A 27296-nucleotide genomic window follows, 5' to 3' on the forward strand; every position below is an offset into this window, starting at 1 on the left:
AATCGTCTCATGTAGAATTTCCTTGCCTGAACGATTATCAGACTTGTAAAGTAGTACGCTAGAAGAACCGTCACTGACTAAGATAGCTATTGAAGGAGCTAACAATCCACGATCCACGAGTCATTGAAAACCCCTAGCCGATTCATTATCCACAACCGAAGAAGCACCAACACAATCATCAACATGAGCTTCTCTAAACATATTTTAAACATCATCCCCAAAATCAGTATCATCCTCATTGTTGTGCAAAATGTAGGAACTCGAATTGGCCTCACCTCCGCATTCCTATTGGAACCATGATCCTGTTGACCAACATCGATTTTAGACCTCGCAACACGACAAAAACCGTATGAAGAGTTGGAACAATCGTAATATAACCTACCACAGCGGCCATCGACATTCGGAATGGAATGATGATGTTAGAGGACTCATATAACAAATGACTTAGTCGGCCCATGGAAATTGAGAGGCCCATCATGTCTTAGTTTAATGAGCTGAATCCACTTTACATTTTTTTCAAACTCTTCAATGCAAAATAGAGATGGCTATATATGATTATGATTCTATTTTATTTAATAAAACTTATTTAGTATTAACCAAATTCGATCTTTGATTTAGTATTAACCAATCACATCTAATCATATCCTAAAATACCCTCACAACACTTTCCCACAACATTTACCACAAATACCATTCACTCTCACAACTCAGTCACGTCAACGTAATTACCTCCTATAACTTTGCAACACTATAACATTTTAATTTACGAGATCGAATGGTCTAAGACATTGTAAAGTAGCAATTGTTCTTGCACGCTTAAAAAACTTTTGTTTTCAACGCTGGGGTACAATACTTAACTTTTTTCAATAGACTTTATTAGTAAAAAAAAGTAAATCAAGGAATGTCTTTTCATTTTTAAAGCCAGCTAACAAACATAATAGCTGTTTTATCTATATTAGATTTTATTAATTAATTTATGTCCATGTCTAATGTCTAATTTTATATATGCAGGATCAGGTCAAGAAAAGCCTTGGCTTCATGGTTCCAATGACTACCAATATGTATTTTTCAATTGAGCTTACCAACTTCTTATACATTGTTAATTGTTACGGAGTAATAACGATTAATTAATAATAACAATGACATAACAAGTTTCGTACAAACTTTGAGTTCTTCAAACCCGATTCAATAGTTGCATATATTGTACATCGTGCTTACGTACAATATAATATTTTCGACATTTAAAAAGTCCACACGATAGATGTCCTTGAAATGCAAGGTTTGCAAATGGCAATAACAAAATGAAATGCGAAATACAAACTAATGGAATTGAAGCATTCAAAGTAGACTTTTTTATCTTCGTTATCTATAAATACAAGACACTCATTAGTTACCTAATCATCTCTTCAATTCCCTGTTGTATACGTGTCAAAAAACAAAAATGGCGATCCAAAAGAACATTGTCTTCCAAATTTTGCTTGTTGCTCTTGTTTTGAACATTGTAAATGGTAGTGGCTTAAAGTTAGGGTTCTACCAAAAGACATGTCCAAGAGCTGAAGACATTGTGTACGCTACTACCGCAAAATACATTCATTCAGCTCCACCTCTTGCAGCATCTTTGCTTCGAATGCATTTTCATGATTGTTTTGTTAGGGTCCGTACACTAACCATATAGTTTCTATTTTTATATTAAACAATGTACGTGACCATGAGAATTGAGATATATATGATGTTTTTTGCAGGGATGTGACGGTTCGATTCTATTAAACTCAACTGCAACTAGCAAAGCCGAGAAAGACGGGCCTCCCAATCTTTCCCTTAGAGGATTTCAAGTTGTTGATGCTGTAAAAGCTGCCATAGAAGCAGAATGTCCCGGTGTTGTTTCATGTGCGGACGTCTTAGCTTTAGTTGCTAGAGATGCAATTCATCAGGTATACATTGATTGATATAATTTGAGAAAAGATAACGACGGTGGTAATAATATCACTCTATCATTAATAGCATAACATAACTTTTCACATCAGCACTATATCATTTTACTAATTCATAACACTACATATACTAACAGTGTAACACCTATGTATCCACCCTGGACCCACAATTTCACACACAAATACCCCATGGCTAAACTTCTCTTCCATTATAACCATGGCTAACATGCGCATAAGGCAAGCCATGGAGTCTTGATGCCTATCATGTTATACTCGCAGTAGCCATCACCATCACTGATCTAGCTAGTGGATTTACGCACTACCACAATTCTGGTCTAATACGGCGCCACTATGTCGCCACATTAGGCACACATGTCGTCACAATAGACTGATTTGCGGCGACAAATACGTCACAAAACGGTCGCCGCAATAGATGCGTCACCTTTGATATTATACGGCGTCTTTTGTGGCGACACATGTGGGGCCCACAAATGGTAAAAGAAAAGGAAAAAGAAATTCTAAAATATAGTTTTTGGCGACAAATTGCGGCGACATTTATTTTTCAAATAAAAAGAAAATTAAAATATATTATGACGTCATCTATTATTAGCGGCGACTTGTTGTGGCGACATGTCGCCACAAAATGCGAAAATCTGCGCAGGAGGCAGCTGTTTTTTCTGCTTCCCACGCGAAAATGCCGAGTTTTCTTCCCGCATACAAAACCTGTTATTGCTCGTTTTATAACATGCCAATCAACAAACAAATCTAGTACAAACTAAACGATTTCTAATAACACAAATTACAATTGTTTAACATACGAATTACAAACCAAATTGTTCAAAATATCAAATTCTTCAACATCCGAATTACAAACTAAAGTCTAAACACCAAAGTCACGCCAAAGATCCCTATGCACCATCGCCACTATCACCACATCCATCGTCTTCATCACTATCACCACATCCGTCGTCTTCATCATTATCATCACAATCGTCCTAATTGTCCTCGGAATCAACATACAAGTAGGGCTCTTTTCCTTTACCTACCGCATCATAGAGTTTTTCCTCGTGGTTGTCTCGGTGCTACAAATTTACATACACATCGTAAATGCACATAAATAAATTATATTTAAATAAAACAACATAATATATTCATACGTTTGGCCTGACAATTAGAATGGAGCACATGGTGCTGTTGCACAAATGCACCGTATGGAATAATTATCAAGGGCGATCAGACCATATTAACGCTGAAAATGAAAAGTCGTATGGTGGTGTAATAGGAGATGGAAAAATGGTTCACGATTCTATTTGTGTTTTACAATTTTTGTTTTATTTATTTTGAAGTAAAGTTACCTATTTGTTTACAACTAACAAAACATATAATGCATATCTAAAACATACATGATATAATATAAATTAAGTTCAACATAGCAACATAAATGCAGTAGGCTAGTGATGTGCGAAATCAGGTATATAAATTATTGTATGGAAAAATACCGGTTAAAAAGACTGTTACACACTAACGGGCAGTGTACCCGATCGTGTAGTAGTATAAATAATGGTTTAGTTTCGTGTATCGTTCCAAGGACAGTTGTATTAGCCAAACTAGAATTAGAAACTATATTATGATTAACTAAGTAAATGAAACTTAAAGGTACAAGATATTATGTTTTTGTGGCTATTTAACGATTTAGCCAAATCAGAGAAGGTTAAAAAGTAAAAACAATATTTTTCGTCTTTTAAGTTTATATAATGAAAATAAGTGCAAAGAAAGCAAGTAAGATAGTTTGATTTGGATCAAAGAGATGAAATGTTCATCTAGATATTTTACCCTCGGTATTGGATGTAAGTTTTGCTATTAAGGCCCGTTTGAATGATTATGTGTGTAAGTTATCTAATAGGTTTACTAAGAGTTCTCTTAAATAAACACGCAAACACAATTACAAGATCAAGGGTTCCCTTTTCTCTAAAGTTCTCGTGTTTGTAATCAAATAACTATGAAATATGCTAATCACCTAAATCGACCCGCCAAGAGTTCTCTTTAGCGAGTACTCAAACTAGAAGTACTAAGTGAGGGTTCCCTATTACCTAGACCTTTTCGTTTGTGACTATTTGATTAGCAAGATCAAAGACTTAAATAACAATTGTCTTTGCGTTCGCTCTACACAATTCATTCCTATATCGTTTAATCGTATTGATCTAATTTACCCCCTTGGTCCGGTTTAGTAAACAATCAATCTAAGACAAGTTGATTGTAAATCAATATGATACATCAACAAGAGTTCTCTTTATCAACAACATATCAATTAACTAGATACAAATGATTTAACATCAATAAGCATGGTTCTTTAATTCAAGCTTCAATCTTTCACACATAGTACATACAATCAATAAGATTACATCCAATACCTCGGTTATTAATCTAGACAAACATTATAGAAACTAGCCAACTATCATGGTAACAGACAACATAACAATCAGATTATCAATGGAAATCATTGCTTTAGAACAAGAAATAACCTACAAGAACAATGAGTTCTTGGATGAAGAAGGTTTTGATCTTTGATGCCTTGATGTTGAGCCTCTTTCAAGAGCTTGGAGTTCTCCAATATTGCTCCCAAAATTCGTCTCTGTACTCTCTGATTCGTAACTGCTCAACTGGTCTTCAATCAGTAGCTTTTTAAAGTGGAGAAAGTAGGTCAGAAAGTCAAAAGTAGGCTGAAACCTACTTCTGGACGGCGTCCTGGCTTTTGGACGGCGTCCCATTGTTAAGGCTTGGACGGCGTCCCACAATCTTGGACGGCGTCCAAGTGTGAAAATCTGGACGGCGTCCAACAATCTTGGATGACGTCCAGATGTACTGTTGGTTACTGTTTCATTTTCTTGCAATCTCCCTTCAAATGGACGGAGTCCCACACATCTGAAGCCTTGTTTTACCATTTTAGAGTGCTAATTAGACCTTAACTTGTATCGGGAACAACCACGGTCATAAATCATCAAAACTCTTTATAAATCACTCTCCGATACAAATTTGCCTATCTTGGCCTATCACTTGTAGAAACGCTTTCATTATCCTTGGTTCGAGAATATTTTACACGATATTGCAACAGATATATATAATGTTATTGAGCAATATCAAAACACCCCACACTTAAACCTTGCTTGTCCTCAAGCAATTCTTTCTTTACAAAGTAGAACAAATAACAAACACACTTACATAATATAGATTACAAACATTACACAAATCACTCGAAGCACACGAAACACACACGTTCTTTTGAAACGCAACTCACGCTATATGAAACACACGCTTTAAGTATAACACACCTTTATTGTAATCACACTCACGCTATATACACAATGAAAACACACACACACACATTTTTGGGAGATTAGAGCCAAGTATCCGAAAAATTTGATCCTAGGGAAATCAGGATCTTGATGAAAACGTTTTATGGTTTTGAAAATATCATGCTAGTTTTAATACAAGGCACAATTTTCGATTTTAGTCGGATTTTCTGAATTTTGAAAAATGAGTGCGGGTTTCCCGCTATTGGTCAAGCCAATCCCTCCTACAGTACCTAACATCGTTAGATGTTGGTAAGAAAATAATGCGTTTAGGAGGATACACATTATGTCCAGATATCATCGATAATCATGAGGTAATCATCTAATCCGTTAAGTCAACCGTAAAGATTGAGGTTCATCAGGCTTAAAAGCTGATATCTTACCTTTCCGGAGGTTATCCACTGGAAATCTGATCAATTCACTGACATTTTGTGTATTATGGTGCGCTTCCCATTTGGCCAGCAATTCTCCCTCATTGAGAAAAGCTTTGACTACCAGTTTCCCTGTTTGATGTTGAGGCCTGGTAGATTTCCAGTCGATTTTAGCAATGAATTTTCAAGATTTTTCGTCACCCTACAACTGGTTTAGACTACAACTTCTGAAACAAATCAGCAAGTGTGTCGTTCGGAAGACTTTACTTCTTTGAGGATGGAATGGATACATCCTATGGGTAATAATAAAGTGGTCGGACGCAACATTGTCCTTGTTAGGAGAAACAATGAGGATCGTCCTGTTTTAGTTTTCGATCTGGCGCGGGGTCCGGTTTCCGACCACGCTATGCAATCACCGCTCTCTCACGGTTTACACTCGTTTTGGTACAAGTGACCTACAAGTTAGCTTTACTAAACTAGTAGGATTTTCATTCAAATAATTGAATGATAGTACAACTTCAAAGACTATTAATAATTTAAAACATAACTCAACATTTCTTTTCTAGATTTAGAATTCAATGTATGTAGAATGGTTTTAGACAATTTTCGTTTCTAAGGCTACCTGAAAAATTTAAAATTTTGATCATAAACGCCTTAAATTTTTGTAAAACGAATTTCCGATAAATTTCTATCTCTCACCCCACACTTAAGATCATGCAAGGCCCTCATTGCATGAAATCAGAAAAATGATTAAATTTAGAGGGCAAAGTGATAGGGTGTTTTTAGAAATTTTCAAAATTTTGACCTGTAAATCGTGGAACATGTAGACGAATGCCGCTGAACTTACTGCCAGCATAAGAGCATCGTCCATTCCTCGATTATCAACATACATACATCATAATATCAAATGTTGCTGAACTTAATGCCAGTCTTTGAAGTTCAACCACGCTGCACAAAATAACAAACTACACAAATAATAATTAAAATAACGGTGTTTTTACAACCACAACCGTTTATCAAACCACACGATTAGTTTAAATATTACAAACCAAAAAAAAATGTTTTAAAAACACACCATAACAAATAAATTGTTCGAAAATGTTTCAAAAAAATGATCATGGACTCGCAGGCCTTCAGTTGTTGTAAGGCCAATAGTAATTCCCTGAGCCATCTCTGCTTGGGCGTCCGTGCGGGTATTCTTGCTCAAATCTATCCCTTGCATCCTGCATTGAAGCGTTAGTATCATAAATTGGGTAAGGTAGAGGTGGGTGTTCTGGATCTGTGTAGTATTGGGGTGTCAGATGTGTTGTGCCATAGTACTGATCGGGGTTGGAATAATATAACTCGGTGTTATGGTTATTCCAATCAATACCATAACTGTTCCATCCCTGGTTATGTACTTGAGCAATCTGGCATTGCTCCATATCTTGCTGACCCAACCTAATACTGTTCATACTGTTTACCAAATCATCCCAACCAGATTGAGACGGATACCAAGGACCTTGACCTTGAACATTTGTCTGGGCTTCCATTTCTGCTTCTTCTTCCTCCTGCTGTTCCTGCTGAATGTTCGCCCCACTGCCACTCGCGCCACCTGCCACAAAAGGCACTAAATGCCCATTTCCATCCTTCATAAGAATTTCAGCGTTGATATAAGAAATTTTCTTTAATGGTTTCATGACGTTAGTACACTCCATCAATCGGCTGAAATCTATGTTGAAGTGACGAGCAATCCTTGTGATATAGTGGCCTCCAAGAAGTGGCTTTTCTCTCCGTGTCTCGGTAGAGATGACCAGAAAATAGTTTCCTATCAATCCAGGAATATCAGTATAACAACCCCGTTTTATTTGATCCATTATCCATAGATATTCGTTACCTTCGACTCTCGCATTGAAAGTGCATGCGATAAGTCGATGAAGAAGTCTATCATCCCGGGATGCAATCTCATTATACCTGTGTCTGCTCGATTTGAATGGTGTAGATGCATTTGGCCCACAAATTCTTCGCCAATAAGCAATCTCATTAAAGTCAACTCGACCAACGTAATCGGAATCCCGCAAGTAAGCACCCAATTGGTTGTCGGTAAGTTCCTCAAAAATCCCCAACACTCTGCACAACTCAAATCTGCTTATCCCTTTATATTCGCCCCCTAACCGAAACCGAAGAAAATCATTCGACAAATAATCCCGAACATTATTAAACCGTACAGTTGAGTAAAATTCTTTTAGCAACATCGGAAAAATTGGTTCGCGGATGCTAAAAATGTGCTCCCTTGCGTAGGTAACGATCCTATCGTAGGGGATGGCTAGCAAACGGGAAACATGTTGGTGCATATTCGCCTCATCCAATGGGCCCCAAATAAAGTACCACGTGGCATTTATAGGCCTACTGTTTATCCTATCAAATGTTTCTGCGTAATCGTTGTCGTTTTGAACTTGTCTTAACCAAACTTGTGGATCATTTAGATCCTCCTCTTCTTCTTCGCCAGATGATGATGATGAATGTTGTTGTGATGGTGGTGGTGGTGGAACCAAACCTGAGGTCCTTCCTCTCTTTGGTTGACCTCTTCGGCTAGATTGTCCCTGCAAAATATAATAACACCAAACCAAAAGAACATAGAAACCGTTGTGTTAATGTTAGCTAAAAACATAACCGGATAGCAAGAGCACTTAGTCATTCCATTCATAGTTCATAAGCATTATGATTCATTTAAGCAAAAGCGTATGTTCAAAATTTTTAACCAAAGTCAACACAAACTCGCTAATACACTTTCAAAAATGAAAATCACAAATTCACAATTTAGCATCAACTTAGGACTCAAGCATGTTGCGTTCATAGGTCATAGCATTTAAACTTGCATTCTAATGATATTCATCACAAATCATAACACAAATTTTCACAATTTTAGCTCAAAAGGATCATTATAACGCCACTACATTATAGCATTCCATACCATCAATCTACTTCAACAGGCCTAAACAAGTGAAAGTCAAGCATACATATTTCATAAGATAATTACAATTCAAAAATATGCTAAAAATTCAAGAACATTCAAATTATGACCCGGCCAAATTGACATTTATATCACCAACAACAATTAAACACTTTACAAGTTTCATTAACATCATACACAAACTCAATATCTTGACTTAAATACCCTAAATTCGGATTCAATTACTACAAACACTAGAATCATGAGCATACCCCTAAAAACATGTAATTTTTGCAAAATCAAGACAATATGGTAATTAAAGAACTAAAGTATGTTAATCTAAACATGAATCATGAAAATCAAACACGCGTATTTTTTTTTCTGAGTCAGACATGTTGGACGGCGTCCAGATTGATGGACGGCGTCCAACTTTAAATAGTGGGACGGCGTCTTGATTTTTAGGACGGCGTCCAAGTTTAAAATATGGGACGGTGTCCAGACAAGTGGGACGACGTCCAAATGAACTACAAAATTCTGACCAAATTTTTCGACACTCGCCAGTTTATAATCCAAATGTAAATCATTTTGCACAAAACTAAAAACAATTGTACACACAATTCAAAATATTTACACTTGTGAATCATTTTTTAACGAGTCGTTCACCTAACTCGTCCCCATATCGATTTATGCTTTGTTATCGAAGTTGAGGCTAACTTCATCTTCGATTTCTAGGGGACCATCAACATAGTGCTTGACCCAGTGGCCATTCACTTTAAAAGTATCACCCTTCCAGTTCATCATTTCAATTGTACCATAAGGGTACACCTTTCTTACAACAAATGGTCCCATCCATCGGGACTTAAGCTTTCCTGGTGATAACTTGAAACGGAAATTGTAAACAAGGACACGATCCCCTTCCATGAATTCCTTTGGATTTTTCAATCTCTTATCGTGCCATTGTTTGGTTTTTTCTTTGTAAATTAGAGAGTTGTCATAGGCTTCAAGACTCAACTCGTCTAATTCATTTAACTGGGTCAAACGTAACCAACCCGCCTCTTGGTAATCCAAATTACATGCCCTTAGCGCCCAATACGCTTTGTGTTCAATCTCCAAAGGGAGATGGCATGCTTTTCCGTATACCATACGGAAAGGAGTGGTTCCAATTGGTGTTTTGTAGGCCGTGCGAAAAGCCCACAATGCATCGTTTAACTTGACTGACCACTCTTTTGAATTCGCACCAACGGTCATTTCAAGTATGTGTTTTAACGACCTGTTGGTATTCTCCACTTGCCCACTTGTTTAGTAATGATAGGATGTTGAAATTTTATGGATCACTCCATATCTTTTCAATACCTTTTCTAATTGCTTATTGCAAAAGTGGGTGCCCCGGTCACTAATAAGGGCTTTTGGTGTGCCAAACCTTGAGAAAAGTTTCATCAAAAAGGTTACTACAACTCGGCTGTGACGATCGCTCCAAATCCATATGGACGAACACGTCATTCATTGATTTCATTGCGAGGTATTTGACCTCTATGTGATACATTTTGTAACATTGTATTCGTTTGAAAAGGTATTTCATAAATGAATATATAAATTCCAGGTTTTTAACATCTGATGATTTCTACGTATAGACAATCACCATTTAAATGGTTTACAATAATACATCTGTTGACAATACAGTCAAAATAAGATACATGGTAATGGTTTGGTGAATGAAAGTTTCTTGTATATAGCATGTATGACTCCAAGCACATATCTTGTATCACGTATAAGCAAACAGCGGAAGACTTCTAGAATCCTGAGAATAAACATGCTTCAAGTGTCAACACAAAGGCTGGTGAGTTCATAGTTTTATTATTACACATAATCCGTATATCAATGTGGATCACAAAAGTTCAGTTGTTTTATTCAAAACGTTTATCAATAGGTTTTACATAAAAGGTAGATCACAAGATTTCAGTTGTTTCATCCGAAACGTTTATCAATCGGTTCTACAAAATTGAGCACCCTGGTAACTAAACTTTAATGCTTATATAATTTGTACCCTTTGTATAATCATCTTAATAATACACGCAAACCAATGTGTACGCTTCTCAAATAGCATACGTCCGTTAAAAGGCTAGTGCTCTAGCTCGGACGGGGATATCAAGCCCTATGGATCCATATACTACTACTTCGCGCCCACCAGTTCTTATAACTGGCAGTTAACAGTTACCAAAGCTAAGGGATTTTCGGTTCAAACTCAGTGTAGAATTTAGTATGTACTTGTATCCATTGCGTTTAAAATAAAGTGCATGTATTCTCAGCCAAAAAATATATATTGCAAAAGCAATTAAAAAGGGAGCAAATGAAACTCACGCATATAAATATTGTAAAACGGTTAATAAAGCATTTGCATGTATTCTCAGCCCAAAAATGTAATGAGTAAAAAGGGATCATATGAAACTCACTGTTTAATATTGATATACAATATTGTAGGAAAGCATGTAGACGCATCGGAGATAATAAACACGAGGTTTGATTCACAAAAATATCCCCGAACATTACCCATAACCTCCTTGGCAATAACCCATATTTTCCTTAGCTCTAGCTCGCTCGGAAACTCGTTTTGAAAATTACTTGGACAGTACTCCGTCGTAATATTTTATGTACATTATTATTTTTGTATCGCAAAAATAATAATACTAATAATAAGATTAATAAGATTAATAATAATCTTAATAATAATAATAATAATAATAATAATAATAATAATAATAATAATAATAATAATAATAATAATAAATATTATACGGAGTAATATATATTTGTGTATGTGTGTTTGATTTTTTTATTCGAGCAAAACACCTGAATTTATAGTACCTGGCCTGGAATCTGGAGTCATGCGACTCGCATGGAAATGGCCTTCTGGCCATGCGACTCGCATGAGGACCAGGGACAGCTCACATTGTTTTGGCTCCTAGCTTGTCGACATAATATAAAATAAATATAAATATAATATATATAATTTAAATTAATTAATTATATATTATATTAAATTCACGTGCATAGTTGACTTGTAATTTTTGTTCCGATAAGTCGTACGTTGTCACTCGACTTATGTCCCGGTTCCGGTTTTTCGAACGCCCTTTCGTACGCTGAGAAAACTTGTACTTTACGTTTCGTGAATCGTACCTTTGTCAAAATATAGTCTTAAATCATCCATAAAATATACCACTGTAGCAAAGTTACTGTAGCAAAGTCAATTTCACTGTAGCAATTCACTGTAGCAAAGTCAATTTCACTGTAGCAAATAGTGATTTTCAAAAACACTGTAGCATTTTGAGTAATGTGGCAATTTGAAAACACTGTAACAAATTAGTGTTTAACTGGTTCATCTTAAACGCTTTAGTTAACTTATCTAAATATCAATTGAATTAATAAACGAATGTTACTATCGTTTATTATATATATGTATATATCTTTTTAATATACATAAATCAGTTTTTAAATACACATTAGAAGTTATTTATAAATAAATTTTAATAATAAATATTTCAATTTATCATATACATTCAAATAGATATTTAAACCAATAAGTTTAATGTACGGTATCAAACAATTAATACATTGTTACCTTTTCATGTTATAGTATATATGTATCTATTTACATATAATTGTTCGCGAATCGTCGAAAACAACCGAAGGGTATTTAAATATATAAAAGTAATTCAAAAATTTTGAGATTCAGTTTTACAGACTTTGCTTATCGTGTCGGAAATGTTAATCATACAAAGATTAAGTTTAAATTTAGTCGAAATTTCTGGGTCATCACATCGGCCATCATTTGTGGGGAGAGGTTTTACCTCCGCCCATTTTGAAACATAGTCTATGACAACCAATATGTAGAGGTAAGAATGAGACTTTGGAAAGGGCCCCATAAAGTCAATTCCCCAAACATCGAACACCTCGCATACTTGGATGCTTTGTTGAGGCATTTCATCCCGTTTAGTGATTTGACCGGCCCGTTGGCACGCGTCACAAGCCTTACAAACGGCGTAGGCATCTTTGAATATTATAGGCCAATAAATACCGGCCTCGTAAACTTTCCTCCCCGTGATTTGGGGACCAAAGTGCCCACCTGTTGGACCAAGGTGACAATCAAGAAGAATTTCTGTGCATTCCTTCCCTGAAACACACCTGCGAATAACTTCATCCGCACATCGCCTAAATAGATAAGGGTCTTCCCAAAAATAGTATTTTAGGTCACTAAAAAATTTCTTTCTTTTCTGATGTGACTAACCTGTTTCTAAGTACCCCCCAACAATGTAATTGGCGAAGTCAACATACCACGGGTCTTCCACCTTCTCTATTCTCATGAGGAATTCACCGGGAAAATCATCTATAATACTCGATTCATGGAGCACTTCAAGATTGAGATTTTCAAGTCTAGAAAGATGGTCAGCTGCTAGGTTTTCGGCACCTTTCTTGTCCTTAATCTCGATATCAAATTCTTACAGAAGTAAGACCCATCTTAGCAATCGAGGTTTTGCATCCAGCTTAGAGAAAAGATATTTCAATGCTGAATGATCGGTGAAGACAATTGTCTTCGATAGGACAAGATATGATCAGAATTTGTCAAAAGAAAAGACGATAGCAAGGAGCTCCTTTTTCGTGGTTGTGTAGTTCAATTGAGCTCCTTGTAAAGTCTGTCTTGCATAATAAATGGGTTGAAAACATTTCTCAACCCGTTGGCCCAAAACTGAACCAACTGCAAAATCCGATGCATCGCACATTAGCTCGAAAGGTAGTGACCAATTTGGAGCTATGATTATTGGTGCGTTGACAAGTTTTTGTTTTAAAACATTGAATGCCTTAGTGCATTCACTTGTGAAAACAAAGGGTGCATCTTTTTCGAGAAGTTTATTCAATGGCGTTGCAATTTTTGAAAAATCTTTAATAAATCGCCGGTAAAATCTGGCATGCCCAAGAAAACTTCTAACACCCTTCACATTTGAAGGAGGTGGAAGGTTGGCAATGACGTCAACCTTTGCTGGATCCACCTGCATACCAACACTTGAGATTTTGTGCCCCAATACAATGCCTTCTTTTACCATAAAGTGGCATTTTTCCCAATTTAGCACTAAGTTTGATTTCTCACACCTAATCAGCATTTTCTCCAAATTTAGAAGGCATGAATCGAACGTGTCACCGAAGACTGAAAAGTCATCCATAAACACTTCCATGCATTCTTCAATCATATCGTGGAAAATGGCCATCATGCACCTTTGGAATGTTGCGGGAGCATTACATAGACCAAAGGGCATTCGGCGGTATGAAAAGGTGCCATAGGGACACGTGAAGGTAGTCTTTTCTTGATCTTCAGGGGAGATGGGAATTTGAAAGTACCCCGAAAAACCATCTAGGAAACAATAAAAGCTATTTCCTGCTAGTCTCTCTAACATTTGATCAATAAATGGTAGCGGAAAATGGGCTTTTCTCGTGGCATCGTTTAGGTTACAATAATCTATACAAACTCGCCACCCCGTGACTGTTCGTGTTGTGATAAGCTCATCTTTATCATTGGTGATAACAGTTATACCACCCTTTTTAGGAACACAATGGACCGGGCTTATCCACGGACTATCTGAGATTGGGTAGATTAGACCTGCATCTAGCAATTTAATGATTTCCTTTTTGACAACATCTTGCATATGAGGATTTAGTCTCCTTTGATGTTGCACCACTGGTTTGGAATTTTCTTCCATTAAGATCTTGTGCGTGCAATAAGAAGGACTAATTCCTTTTATATCATGGATTTTCCATGCAATGGCTGGTTTGTGGGCCTGTAGCAAGGAAACAAGACGTTCTTTTTCATTTTCAGAAAGAAGTGAGGAGATAATTACCGGAAGCTTCGAATCTTCCTGAAGAAAAGCGTACTCAAGATGATCAGGGAGCGGCTTAAGCTCTAAAATTGGAGGTTCCTCAATTGAGGATTTACTCCTGTACTCGCTATCCTTGTTCAGCTGTTCTATCTCCTCCCTAGTTGGTTCATACCCATTTGCCATCAAAGTGGCCATCACATCCATTTCTTCAACGGAAAATTCTTCATCTCCACTCGCCAAATCGTATACACCTGTTTCATCCGATTCGGGAAATTCCTGCAAGAACTAATAATGCGAATCTATGCTTTGCATAAAATAACAAGTATCATCTGAAGATTCGGGATATTTTAATGACTTGTCAATTGCAAAAGTCGCACTAGCTTCACCAGTTCTAAGGGTCAACTGCTGGTCATAAACATCAATGACACACCTAGCAGTATTCAAAAATGGTCGACCTAAAATAATTGGTATTCTTTCATCAACTTCCATGTCTAAAACCACAAAGTCTGCCGGAAAAATCAGATTCCCGGTCTTAACTAACAAATTCTCTATGATTCCTCGAGGGAATTTTATAGAGCGATCAGCTAGTTGAATAGCCATTCGTGTGGTCTTGAGTTCCCCAGGGGCTAGTTTAAGGTAAATCGAATAGGGCATTAAATTGATACTAGCCCCCAAATCGGCCAATGCCCTCATACAGTCGAGGTCACCCATTAGACATGGAATAGTAAAACAACCTGGATCCTGCAGCTTTTCAGGAAGTGTGTTGGACACCAACGCTGAACATCTAGCATTTAAAGTGACTGACGAAACGCTTTCCATCTTCTTGCGGTTAGTAAGTAAGTCTTTTAAGAACTTAGCATACTTGGGCATACCAGAAATCACATCAATGAAAGGCATATTTATGTTAATTTGTTTAAACATATCTAGAAATTTTAACCTTTCGGCTTCGAGCCTTTCTTGTTGTTGCTTTCTTGGGTATGGGAGCGGTGGTTGATATGGCTTCACTACGGGTTTCTCCCGTTCTTCCTTCTCAACCACTTATTCCGGCTCCTTAACCGGTTCGTCATTTTTGTTCAACGGAACACTGAAATCAGAATCTTCGGGCATTTTTGGAGCTTCGTATGCTAGACCACTCCGTGTGGTGATAACATTGGCGTGTTCATTTCGGGGGTTCTTATTAGTATCCCCCGGTAAACTCCCTGGTTTTCTTTCGCTAAGTAAACTAGCTAAACCACTCATTTGTTTCTCCAGATTCTGAATCGCAGCTTGTTGGTTTTTAAATTGGTGTTCGTTCTTCCCGTTTGTTTGGCTTATATTGGTGACAAGCTGGGTCTGAGATGAAATTAACTTCTCCAACAAACTCTCCATATTTGACTTTTTCTCTTCTTGTTGGGGTTTTTGATAAAAATCCGGAGTTTGTTGTTGGAACCCACTACTTGTCCCTTGTTGGTAATTGGAATTTTCACCTTGAGGGTTGTAGGGGTTGTTGAAGTTTCTGTTAAATTGGGCACTTCCTTGAAATTGATTATTATTTCTTTGGCTTATGAAAGCCACTTCTTCTTTTTGAGCCATTGTTAAACCGGCATCACAATCTTTTCCTAAATGGAGACCACCACAGTATTCACAACCTACTTTCATGCTATGAATTTCCTTGGTGATTTTGTCCATGTTTCGAGCAACACCATCTATTTTCACACTTAGGGAACTAAGGTCATCATAAGCTCCGGCGCTTTGGACTTGAGCATTACGAGTAATTGGTCGTTCTTGATGCCACTCATGAGAATAATCGGCTAGCTTCTCGATTATCTCATAAGCCTCTTGCTCGGTTTTGTCCATGAGTGAACCCCCGGCCGCTTGATCAATGGAAATTCGGGTTGCAACATCACAACCCTTGTAAAATATTTGGACTTTTTGGAAGGTATCCAAACCATGGTTCGGACAACCTCTTAGCATTTTGGAAAATCGATTCCATGCTTCGTACAAGGTTTCCATCGGCTTTTGACAGAATTGGGTAATTTCGTGTTGGAGTCTCGCGGACTTAGATGCTGGAAAATATTTCTTAAGAAATTTTTCCAACATACCATCCCAAGTTTCTATCGTAGCCTCGGCCAATGAATCTAACCAACTTCGTGCTTCCCCATGGAGTGTCCATGGGAAAAGTCTTAAAAAAATGGCCTGGTCAGTGTTTGGTTTAAGTTTGAAAAGAAGACATATCCCTTGAAAGAGACGAATATGTTCGTTTGCATCTTCATTCGGACCACCACTAAATTGACACGTGTTATTAATCATTTGAAGAATAGGTCCTTTTATTTCAAAATTTACCTCACCAGTGGGTGGAGTAATGGCACTACCTTGTCCGGTTCGGGTTGCCTTCATCTTGGCCGCCATTGATTGTCTTGGTACCACCGGTCTTGCTTCTCCTTCCATTTCAAATTTTGGAGGAGGAACGGGCTCACCAAATTCAGAATATCTCGGCTTGGTTGTACTTGATTATGTATCAAAAGTTTCCTGTTTTGATGAAGATTCAAAAAGTTCAAGTACTTCTTTTGGAATCCTGCCAAGCTTTCTATCAGGTTCTTTAAGCGGTGTAAGTAATGGAGAATCTGAACTTCGGGTATGTGGCATATGCAACCTAAAATCTGTCAATCACACAACTAACAAAACTATTAAATGCACCGATTCTATAAGTCTAAAAATCAAAGACTATTAATAATTTAAAATAATTAAGAACTACTTAATCACAAATTATTTAACAATTCTATTTTGACACAAAACTGTCCCCGGCAGCGGCTCCAAAAACTTGATGTGCGAAATCAGGTATATAAATTATTGTATGGAAAAATACCGGTTAAAAAGACTGTTACACACTAACGGGCATTGTACCCGATCGTGTAGTAGTATAAATAATGGTTTAGTTCCGTGTATCGTTCCAAGGACAGTTGTATTAGCCAAACTAGAATTAGAAACTATATTATGATTAACTAAGTAAATGAAACTTAAAGGTACAAGATATTATGTTTTTGTGGCTATTTAACGATTTAGCCAAATCAGAGAAGGTTAAAAAGTAAAAACAATATTTTTGGTCTTTTAAGTTTATATAATGAAAATAAGTGTAAAGAAAGCAAGTAAGATAGTTTGATTTGGATCAAAGAGATGAAATGTTCATCTAGATATTTTACCCTCGGTATTGGATGTAAGTTTTGCTATTAAGGCCCGATTGAATGATTATGTGTGTAAGTTATCTAATAGGTTTACTATGAGTTCTCTTAAATAAACACGCAAACACAATTACAAGATCAAGGGTTCCCTTTTCTCTAAAGTTCTCGTGTTTGTAATCAAATAACTATGAAATATGCTAATCACCTAAATCGACCCGCCAAGAGTTCTCTTTTGCTAGTACTCAAACTAGAAGTACTAAGTGAGGGTTCCCTATTACCTAGACCTTTTCGTTTGTGACTAGTTGATTAGCAAGATCAAAGACTTAAATAACAATTGTCTTTGTGTTCGCTCTACACAATTCATTCCTATATCGTTTAATCGTATTGATCTAATTTACCCCTTGGTCCGGTTTAGTAAACAATCAATCTAAGACAAGTTGATTGTAAATCAATATGATACATCAACAAGAGTTCTCTTTATCAACAACATATCAATTAACTAGATACAAATGATTTAACATCAATAAGCATGGTTCTTTAATTCAAGCTTCAATCTTTCACACATAGTACATACAATCAATAAGATTACATCCAATACCTCGGTTATTAATCTAGACAAACATTATAGAAACTAGCCAACAATCATGGTAACAGACAACATAACAATCAGATTATCAATGGAAATCATTGCTTTAGAACAAGAAATAACCTACAAGAACAATGAGTTCTTGGATGAAGAAGGTTTTGATCTTTGATGCCTTGATGTTGAGCCTCTTCCAAGAGCTTGGAGTTCTCCAATATTGCTCCCAAAATTCGTCTCTGTACTCTCTGGTTCGTAACTGCTCAACTGGTCTTCAATCAGTAGCTTTTTAAAGTGGAGAAAGTAGGTCAGAAAGTCAAAAGTAGGCTGAAACCTACTTCTGGACGGCGTCCTGGCTTTTGGACGGCGTCCCATTGTTAAGGCTTGGACGGCATCCCACAATCTTAGATGGCGTCCAAGTGTGAAAATCTGGACGGCGTCCAACAATCTTGGACGGCGTCCAGATGTACTGTTGGTTACTGTTTCGTTTCTTGCAATCTCCCTTCAAATGGACGGAGTCCCACACATCTGAAGCCTTGTTTTACCATTTTAGAGTGCTAATTAGACCTTAACTTGTATCGAGATCAACCACGGTCATAAATCATCAAAACTCTTTATAAATCACTCTCCGATACAAATTTGCATATCTTGGCCTATCACTTGTAGAAACGCTTTCATTATCCTTGATTCGAGAATATTTTACACGATATTGCGACAGATATATATAATGTTATTGAGCAATATCAGCTAGTTAGTAGTTTCAGTTGCTGAACCCTTTTTCATTCATTTAGCCTTTTTCATTCTTTTTTCATTCATTTAGCCTTTTTCATTCTAAGTGCTCGATAATCCAAAGTTACCAAATATAATAATTTCTAAACTCAAAAATCAACAAACTTGCAAATAAATGAAAATATAACATATATAATACCATGGTTTTGCTAAAATCGTATAATTGAAAACGAAAAATCTAAAATTTCATATGATTTTGCTCAGATCCGAATTTTTTAGCAATAATCTTCAGAAATTGGAAGTTTTGAGAAACTGGAGGTTAGATGTTTACCTTATACAAGATTGTGAGGTGAAATCTTGGTTAGATTCGTGTTTTAAGTTGTAACCCGAGAAGAAGAAGAGGAATTGGGGTTAAAGAAATGAAAGAAAAAAGGATTTTGAGAGAAGAAGAATTGGGGTTACAAAAATGAAAGAAAAGGGGTTTGGGGTCTGCTCAAAATTTTCATTTATTTTCCCTCCGGCGGCAAATGAAAATTTTCAAGGAAAATTGATGAAAAGTTTTCTCAAGTCTTTCTTATTTTTCAGTTTTATATATATATATATATATATATATATATATATATATATATATATATATATATATATATATATATATATATATATATATATATATATATAGTGGTAGGATCAAGAGGGAAGTAACCAAGCGGGGGAAAGCAAAAACTTTTTTTTTTTCGTTTTTTGAAAAAACTTTGTTCACGAACATTATAGATGGGATGAAAATATGAACATTTATTAGAGACACTTTGTGATAAATATTTTTATTTTGGCGGGAAACGCTCGAAGAAGTAATATATATAACAATTATCGTGTTTTTCAAGCGTATGTTGAGGTTTTAGCTATTGGGGTTTAGATATTAGAGTTTAGATATTAGGGTTTATAGGGTTTAGATATTAGGGTTTAGAAATTTAGGGTTTAGGGTTTAGATTTAGGATTTAGATTGAGTTTTTAACACGAACGGTTTAGAGTTTAGGGTTCTATAAACCCAAAACCCCAAACCCTAAACCCTAAACCCCAAACCCTAAACTCTAAATCGGGCTAAATTTTACTTCACAAAACATGAAAAAAAATGTTCATATTTTTCACGAAAAATATTATCTTGAATGTTATTTTTGTCGATCGTTTTCCCGCCTAAATAATAACATTCATCACGAAGTGTCTCTTCTAAATGTTCATATTTTCGTGTGATCTTGATGCCAGGAAAAAAAATTCCAAAAAAAACGAAGAAAAAAAAATTTGCTTCCCCCGCTTCCCCCCGATTGGTTACTTCCCCATTGATCGTGCCCCTATATATATATATATATATATATATATATATATATATATATATATATATATATATATATATATATATATATATATATATATATATATATGTGTGTGTGTGTGTGTGTGTGTGTGTGTGTGTGTGGAGAGGATCCAGTGAGAACTCCACAGTTGTGAGAACTCTGAGAACTCAAAATACACTCCAAATACACTGAAATTCGAGCAAAATTACACACGAACGAACAAAAAATGGAGCTGGTCAAACAAAAAATGTAGAACAGAAAAATGTAGAACACGTTCGAATTTTCAATTTTTTTTCAAATTTGACATGATTTTCTTCTAATTATAATTTTGTAGAACATAAATAAGTTCAAATTTCTCCAAATTAGTTCGAATTTCACCATTTTTGTTCAAGTTTCACACGTTCTACATCAAAATCGATTTTTTTTATTTAACCCGATTTAGAGTTTAAAGTTTAGGGTTTAGGGTTTCGGATTTACTCCGTAAACCCTCAACCCTAAACCCTAAACTCTAAACCGTTCGTGTAAAAAACTCATTCTAAACCCTAAATCTAAACCCTAGACCCTAAAATCTAAACCCTAGACCCTAAAATCTAAACCCTACAACCCTAAAATCTAAACCCTAACTTAATTTGATGAAAATTGATGTAGAACATGCGTAAAACAGCATGTTCTACATGATGTTCTACATCCTGTTCGACATAAAATGTAGAACCAAGCAAAAAGACCAAAAATAAAAATTGTTCGACTACAAGAATTTTTGTTCGACCGCGTCCTATTTTTTGCTCGATTACCTTAGTTCTCAGAGTTCTCATTGCATAAAAGTTCTCATTTGATCCCTCTACTATATATATATATATATATATATATATATATATATATATATATATATATATATATATATATATATATATATGTGTGTGTGTGTGTGTGTGTGTGTGTGTGTGTGTTAGGAAACCCTACTAGGTGAGCCCAAACAAGACTAGGTAACCCCAAGTTATCAACTCACTTCCAGTAAACGAAAATATAGTGAAAAATCGTAAAGCTAACAAGAATGATAAAAACACGGGAATTTAACGTGGTTATATTCAGTATTTTAACAGTTTTTAGTGACACTTTTTCCGGCATGTTTAAATGTCCCCACACCTCAACAAAAAAAAAAAAAAAAAAAAAAAAAAAAATATATATATATATATATATATATATATATATATATATATATATATATATATTTGTCTTCGTCCTTCTTATCATTCTATTGGTCGTTATCGTATATCACCACCACATTCCACAGTCGTACATCACCGCCAAACTCCGCCTGCTTACATAATAATCACATTTCATCGTCTTACATCACCACCACACTCTGCCGTCTTACATCACCGTCTCATTTCACCATCATACATCACCGCCAAATTCCAATGTCATACATCACTACCAAATTCCACTGTCATACATCACCGCCTCATTCAATTGTCTTACATCACCGCCACATTCTACCATCTTACATCACCATCTTACTGTCACGACCCGTCCTAATTCATCTGGACGAATACATTACATTTGGTTACATCGCGAGGTACTTGACCTCTATATGATACATTTTACAAACATTGCATTCGTTTTTAAAAGAGAAACTTTCATCACAGCGAAAGTTGACAGCATGCATACCATTTTATAATATATCCAACTATAAATGACTTAATAATATTCTTGATGAACTCAACGACTCGAATGCAACGTCTTTTGAAATATGCCATGAATGACTCCAAGTAATATCTCTAAAATGAGCAAATGCACAGCGAAAGATTTCTTTCATATCTGAGAATAAACATGCTTTCAAGTGTCAACCAAAAGGTTGGTGAGTTCATTAGTTTATCATAAACATTCATTTCCATCATTTTAATAGACCACAAGATTTCATATATTTATTTGTACATGTTACCCGAGTACAAAATAACACGCGTAACCCGTGAATTAAAAATCATTCATATGGTGAACGCTTGATAACCTACTTAACTTTAATGCATAGAATATCCCCAAACAGAATCTTTCGTCTGTATAATAATAATAATCTCGAAGTACTAAAGCATCCGTACCCCGGATGGGACTTGTCCAAAGTGGGGTGGTGAGTTTAGGTTGAAGGTGGTGGCGTTGGAGGTTGTCCAAAGGTGAGGTGGTGATCGGTTGTTGGAATGATTTCGATGGTTAAATTGTAATGGTTGATCGTGATCCAAAACAGAAACAGAATACATGATATTAAGGATAGAGTAGGTGAGGTATGGTGATTGCTTTGTGGTTGTCGAGAAAGAAAGGAAAAAAAAAATATAAAACGCGAAGGTTTGTTAGGGTGGTTCACGGTGGTGGCTCATGGTGATGGTTACGGTGGTGTTCATAGTTTATTCGAGTAGAGACAAGAATATAGCGACAGTAGTAGTCGACGGATGGTGGTTCAAATGGTAGAAGTGAGGGTTTTTCTCATATCTCCCCTGAATATGTATGTATATACACATAGATATATAGATATTTAGGATATGTGATAAAATAATAACTATTAATTATAAATTTAATATAATAATAAAAAGAAACGTTTGATAAAACACACTAGCAGCCTCCTTAATTATTAATTTCAATCGACAGTTTTCACGGACCAGATTTCGAGCTCCGTTGTTAAATCAGTGGCGGATAAAAGTCTTCAGAAAAATTCCATATTTTCAAATTAACTATATTTATTTATTTTGGTCATTATGGTATAAAATTCGATCATTAATTTATTAAATAAAAATTACATCAACTGTCCTTCTCATTTATGGGTGAAATATAAAAAGTATTAAAACTTAACAAATAGTTCCTAAATACATTTTTAATAAGCCTAAAATTTATAGAACTCATTTTCGTATCACCGTTTATTTTAAAATTTCATAAGTTTGAATTTAACTTACTTAATATCAATCGAAACATCAAACGAGTATTACAATCATTTAATATTAATTTTTAATATACATTATTTATATATAGAGATATATTTTAAATAATAATTATTATAATATCCTATTTTTATTTTTATTTACATAAATAAATTTTAGTAACAACAACATACGATATTTAAAATTATGTTTCCAATTATTATTTATATGTGTGTGTGTGTGTGTGTGTGTGTGTATATATATATATATATACACACACCTATCAAGTTACAATTAATTGTTCGTGAATCGTCGGAACTGGTCGAAGGTCAAATGATTTCATAAAATAGTTCAAAAATTTTGAAATTCAATTTAGTAGATTTTGCTTATCATGTTGAAACCATATAAAGATTAAGTTTAAATTTGGTCGAAAATTTCCGGGTCGTCACACTTGCAACACTGCCTCCGTTCACAATCATACATCACCACCTCACTCCAACGTCATACATTACATCCAAATTCCACCTTCTTACATCACCACCACATTTCGCCCTCTAATTCCACAGTCATACATCACCACCGCAATCCACCGATTTTTAGATCACCACTGCATTATATTGTCATTCATAACCACCACATTCCATCACCATACATAACCACCTCATTCCACCATCGCAGATCATCACCTCATTCCACTGTCTCAGATCATCACCTCATTCCACCGTCATACACTACCACATTCCAGCGCCACACAACACCACCACGTTTCATTGTCATACATAATCATCACAATTTATTGTCTTACATTTCCACCACATTTCATCGTCTTACGTCACCACCTTATTCCACCGTCTCAGATCAGCACCTCATTCCACCGTCATACACCACCACATTCCACCATCATACATCACCACCACATTTCATTGTCATATATAACCATCACATTTCACCATCTTACATTTTAACCACATTCCATCGTCTTACATCACTACTCATTCCACCGTCGTACATGGCCAACACATTTCACCGACTTATATCACCACCACAATTTACCGTTTTAGATTACCACATCATACTACCACATTCAATCGTCATATATAACTACCACATTACATCACCTTACATCACCACCAAACTCCAATGTCGCATATCATCACCGCATTCCACCAACTTACATTAACTTCTCATTCCACCGTCTTACATAATCATCACATTCTGTTGTCTTACATCACCTCCCCATTTCACCGACTTACATCACCACTACATTCCCCATTGTTACAGCATCGTCACATTTTGTTATCTTAAATCAATATGAACCAATTGCGGCGACATTTAGGGCTACATGTCGCCCCAATTGAACTAGCGCGAAACTTTCCCGCTACAAGGTAAACTTTTTCAGTTTGATGGGAAAAATTATTGGAAAGTAAATCGAAATTTTTTTATTGCGGCGACTGGTCGCCACAATAGGGATGGCGGGAAACTTTCCCTCCACTTGATAATTTTTATAATTTGGAGAGAAAAAATTAATTGGAATATAAATAAAAAATAATAATTGCGGCGACTTCTAGTGGCGATATGTCGCCACAATTCAATATTTTCAAACTTTGACCAGTTTATTATTGAGAAAAAGGAAAAGTAAATGGAAAATTAAGTTGCGGCGACATTTTTGGCGACATGTCGCCACAAAAGTTAACTTTGACTCAAGAAGTCAAGTAGTGAGGAATTTTTGTCGTTTAGCGGGTTGTTTGCGGCGAAATCTATGTAGCCACAAATGAATTCGTGGCAAAAGAACGAATTTCTTGTAGTGACGTAAGAGCATCAAACATGCATAACTACTAGCTTGTACCTAAAGCATAACAACCTAATTATGTTGGGTTTTTTTTGTTGCTAAAATAACAATAACAATTATTATTAAATTTTAAAGGAATCTTCATCACAAGATGAAAATCCACAAAACTGATTCATGCGGACAACCAAAACGAATATGAATGGACTAAAAAAAAGTAAACCAACTAGGCAACCTAGATGATCGGTGTTTAAAGTACCATTAATAACCTCCTAAGAATATCCCTCAGATCTGCAGTCTACAAAACCTTTAAAATTATATACCAAAATTAATAATAAATGTTAGAATTAGTTGTAGTGTTTTGATTAATTAGAAGTGTTGATTAGTTTTAGTTTGAATGTTTGAATGTTTGTATGAGGGGTGTTTTAGAAAGTAGAATTGATGGATAAGAGTTTTTAGAAACTTGATTTTTATTATTCAAATGTGTTTATGTTTTTTTTTTTTTTTTTTTTGTTACATCAAATGCATTACATGTTAGCCTATTTATAGGCTCAAATGTAGGATAAATATCTAGATATTTTGTTAGAAATATCTAGATTTTTTTTGTTAATAATATCTAGATATTTTTATTAGAAATATCTAGATTTTTTTTGTTAAAAATATCTATTACTTAAATATCTAACCCTAATTAATTCTAGATTATTCTAGAAATACATTAATGTTTAACAATAAAAAATACAAGTTCTTAAGGTTTTAATTGGAAAACTATGTTTCTTACTCCGTAATTAACACTGCATTGGTCTTGAAAAAGTCTTAACTATATGTTTCTTTTTACAGATTAGGGGACCTTTTTGGCCAGTTCCCTTGGGACGAAGAGATGGAAGAGTCTCGCTTCTTGCAGACAGTTTTACTTTACCTCCTCCTTTCGCTAATATCACTGTACTGAAAGCTAAATTTGCCTCCAAAGGCTTGAGTGTTAAGGACCTCGTTGTTCTTTCAGGTATGTAGTATGTCCTTGATACTGTTAAATAGTGGCATTTTTCTTACTTCAATGAATGAGTTTATATCTTTTAGGCTATTGCATTCAGCATGTTTATTTGTAACTTCTAAATGAGGATTGATATTAAATAATGAAAAAAAATATATGTTAAACCATTCAGAGTAAATTACTTTCTAACATTATTTTAACACCTTCATTTTTATTTTAATATACTCTTTAAATTTAAATTATATCCAGAACAGTTAAACACCTATATTATTCTATTTATTCATATAAATGTTACTAATCGTTTTGCATCATTCAGAGTGTTATTCATATTAATTATCGGTTAAACTATTCCATTCAACATAAAATCATTTTGTTTTATCAAAAGCATCCTTAGTCACACTTTATCATTGATGAAGGCTTATATATTATATGAGGTTTAATTAAGTGCATGTTCATATATGTATAGGATCACATACTGTGGGTGTTTCTCATTGTTCAACCATTGCAACTCGGTTATACAACTTTACTGGAAAAGGTGATACCGACCCATCTCTAGACCCAACGTACGTACCTCAATTGAAAAAGATATGTTCTCCCACCGACCAGACCACGCTCCTTGCAATGGATTCAACGGTTCGAAAGTTTGACACGAATTACTACAAAGGTGTCTCGAAACACAGAGGTTTGTTTCAGTCGGATGCTGCACTTCTAAACGACAACCAAACAAGTGCCTATGTCAAATTTCAATCAACAACTCATGGGTACTACTCATTCTTTAAGGATTTTGGAGTGTCAATGGTTAAGATGGGCAAAATTGGTGTTTTAACAGGTGCAGACAGTGAAATCAGGAAAACTTGTGCTTTTGTAAACTAAACTGATATTTTTTTTCCCAAAAAAAAAGTAACTAATTAAGTTGATGAGTGATTGTTGTTTTAATAAAGATATGCTCTCTAATTGTGTGATTCCGTTTAGTTCTTTCTTTGATTAGTCACTTGAAAGTGATTGTATTGTATTTGAATTTAAAAAAAAAAAAATGTATTTCGATATTCTTTTGTATAAGAGTGGTTATTTTATTGTAGTTTTGGAATTGGAATTAGAATGTCATAAGTCGTAACAAACATAGAATTAATGTTAAATTATGAAATGTTTGGTTGTACAATATTTAATTATGCATTCTGTTATGCGATTCGATTTCGCTTAAACAAAATTTAAACTACAACAAAAATACTAGTTAACCCGCTATAAACAAAATTTAAACTACAACAAAAATACTAGTTAACCCGCTATATGTAAACTTTGGCAGTTCTTGGCAAATCACATATTTAACCATTAGAGTTCTACCGTCCCTCAAAAGG

General features: G+C 35.3%; 1 protein-coding gene across 1 annotated transcript; it reads left to right on the forward strand.

The window, feature by feature from the left end:
- Positions 1-1441: 1441 nt before the first annotated feature.
- On the forward strand, positions 1442-27019 carry LOC139855609 (peroxidase 27-like). The gene is made up of 4 exons (XM_071844851.1): positions 1442-1654; positions 1743-1931; positions 25791-25953; positions 26408-27019. Exons 1-4 carry the CDS (start codon positions 1442-1444, stop codon positions 26812-26814), a joined length of 972 nt encoding a protein of 323 aa, XP_071700952.1. The 3' UTR covers positions 26815-27019.
- Positions 27020-27296: the final 277 nt, after the last annotated feature.

This window comes from Rutidosis leptorrhynchoides, chromosome 1, assembly GCF_046630445.1.
Source record: "Rutidosis leptorrhynchoides isolate AG116_Rl617_1_P2 chromosome 1, CSIRO_AGI_Rlap_v1, whole genome shotgun sequence".
In the NCBI taxonomy this organism is placed as follows: domain Eukaryota; kingdom Viridiplantae; phylum Streptophyta; class Magnoliopsida; order Asterales; family Asteraceae; genus Rutidosis; species Rutidosis leptorrhynchoides.

Excerpts from the sequence above, each read along its gene's own strand:
- LOC139855609 (XM_071844851.1), top strand. The coding sequence starts at position 1,442 with ATGGCGATCCAAAAGAACATTGTCTTCCAAATTTTGCTTGTTGCTCTT. Across the intron at positions 1,655-1,742 it reads TTCATGATTGTTTTGTTAGG|GGATGTGACGGTTCGATTCT; the intron begins GTCCGTACACTA and ends TGTTTTTTGCAG. Across the intron at positions 1,932-25,790 it reads CTAGAGATGCAATTCATCAG|ATTAGGGGACCTTTTTGGCC; the intron begins GTATACATTGAT and ends TTCTTTTTACAG.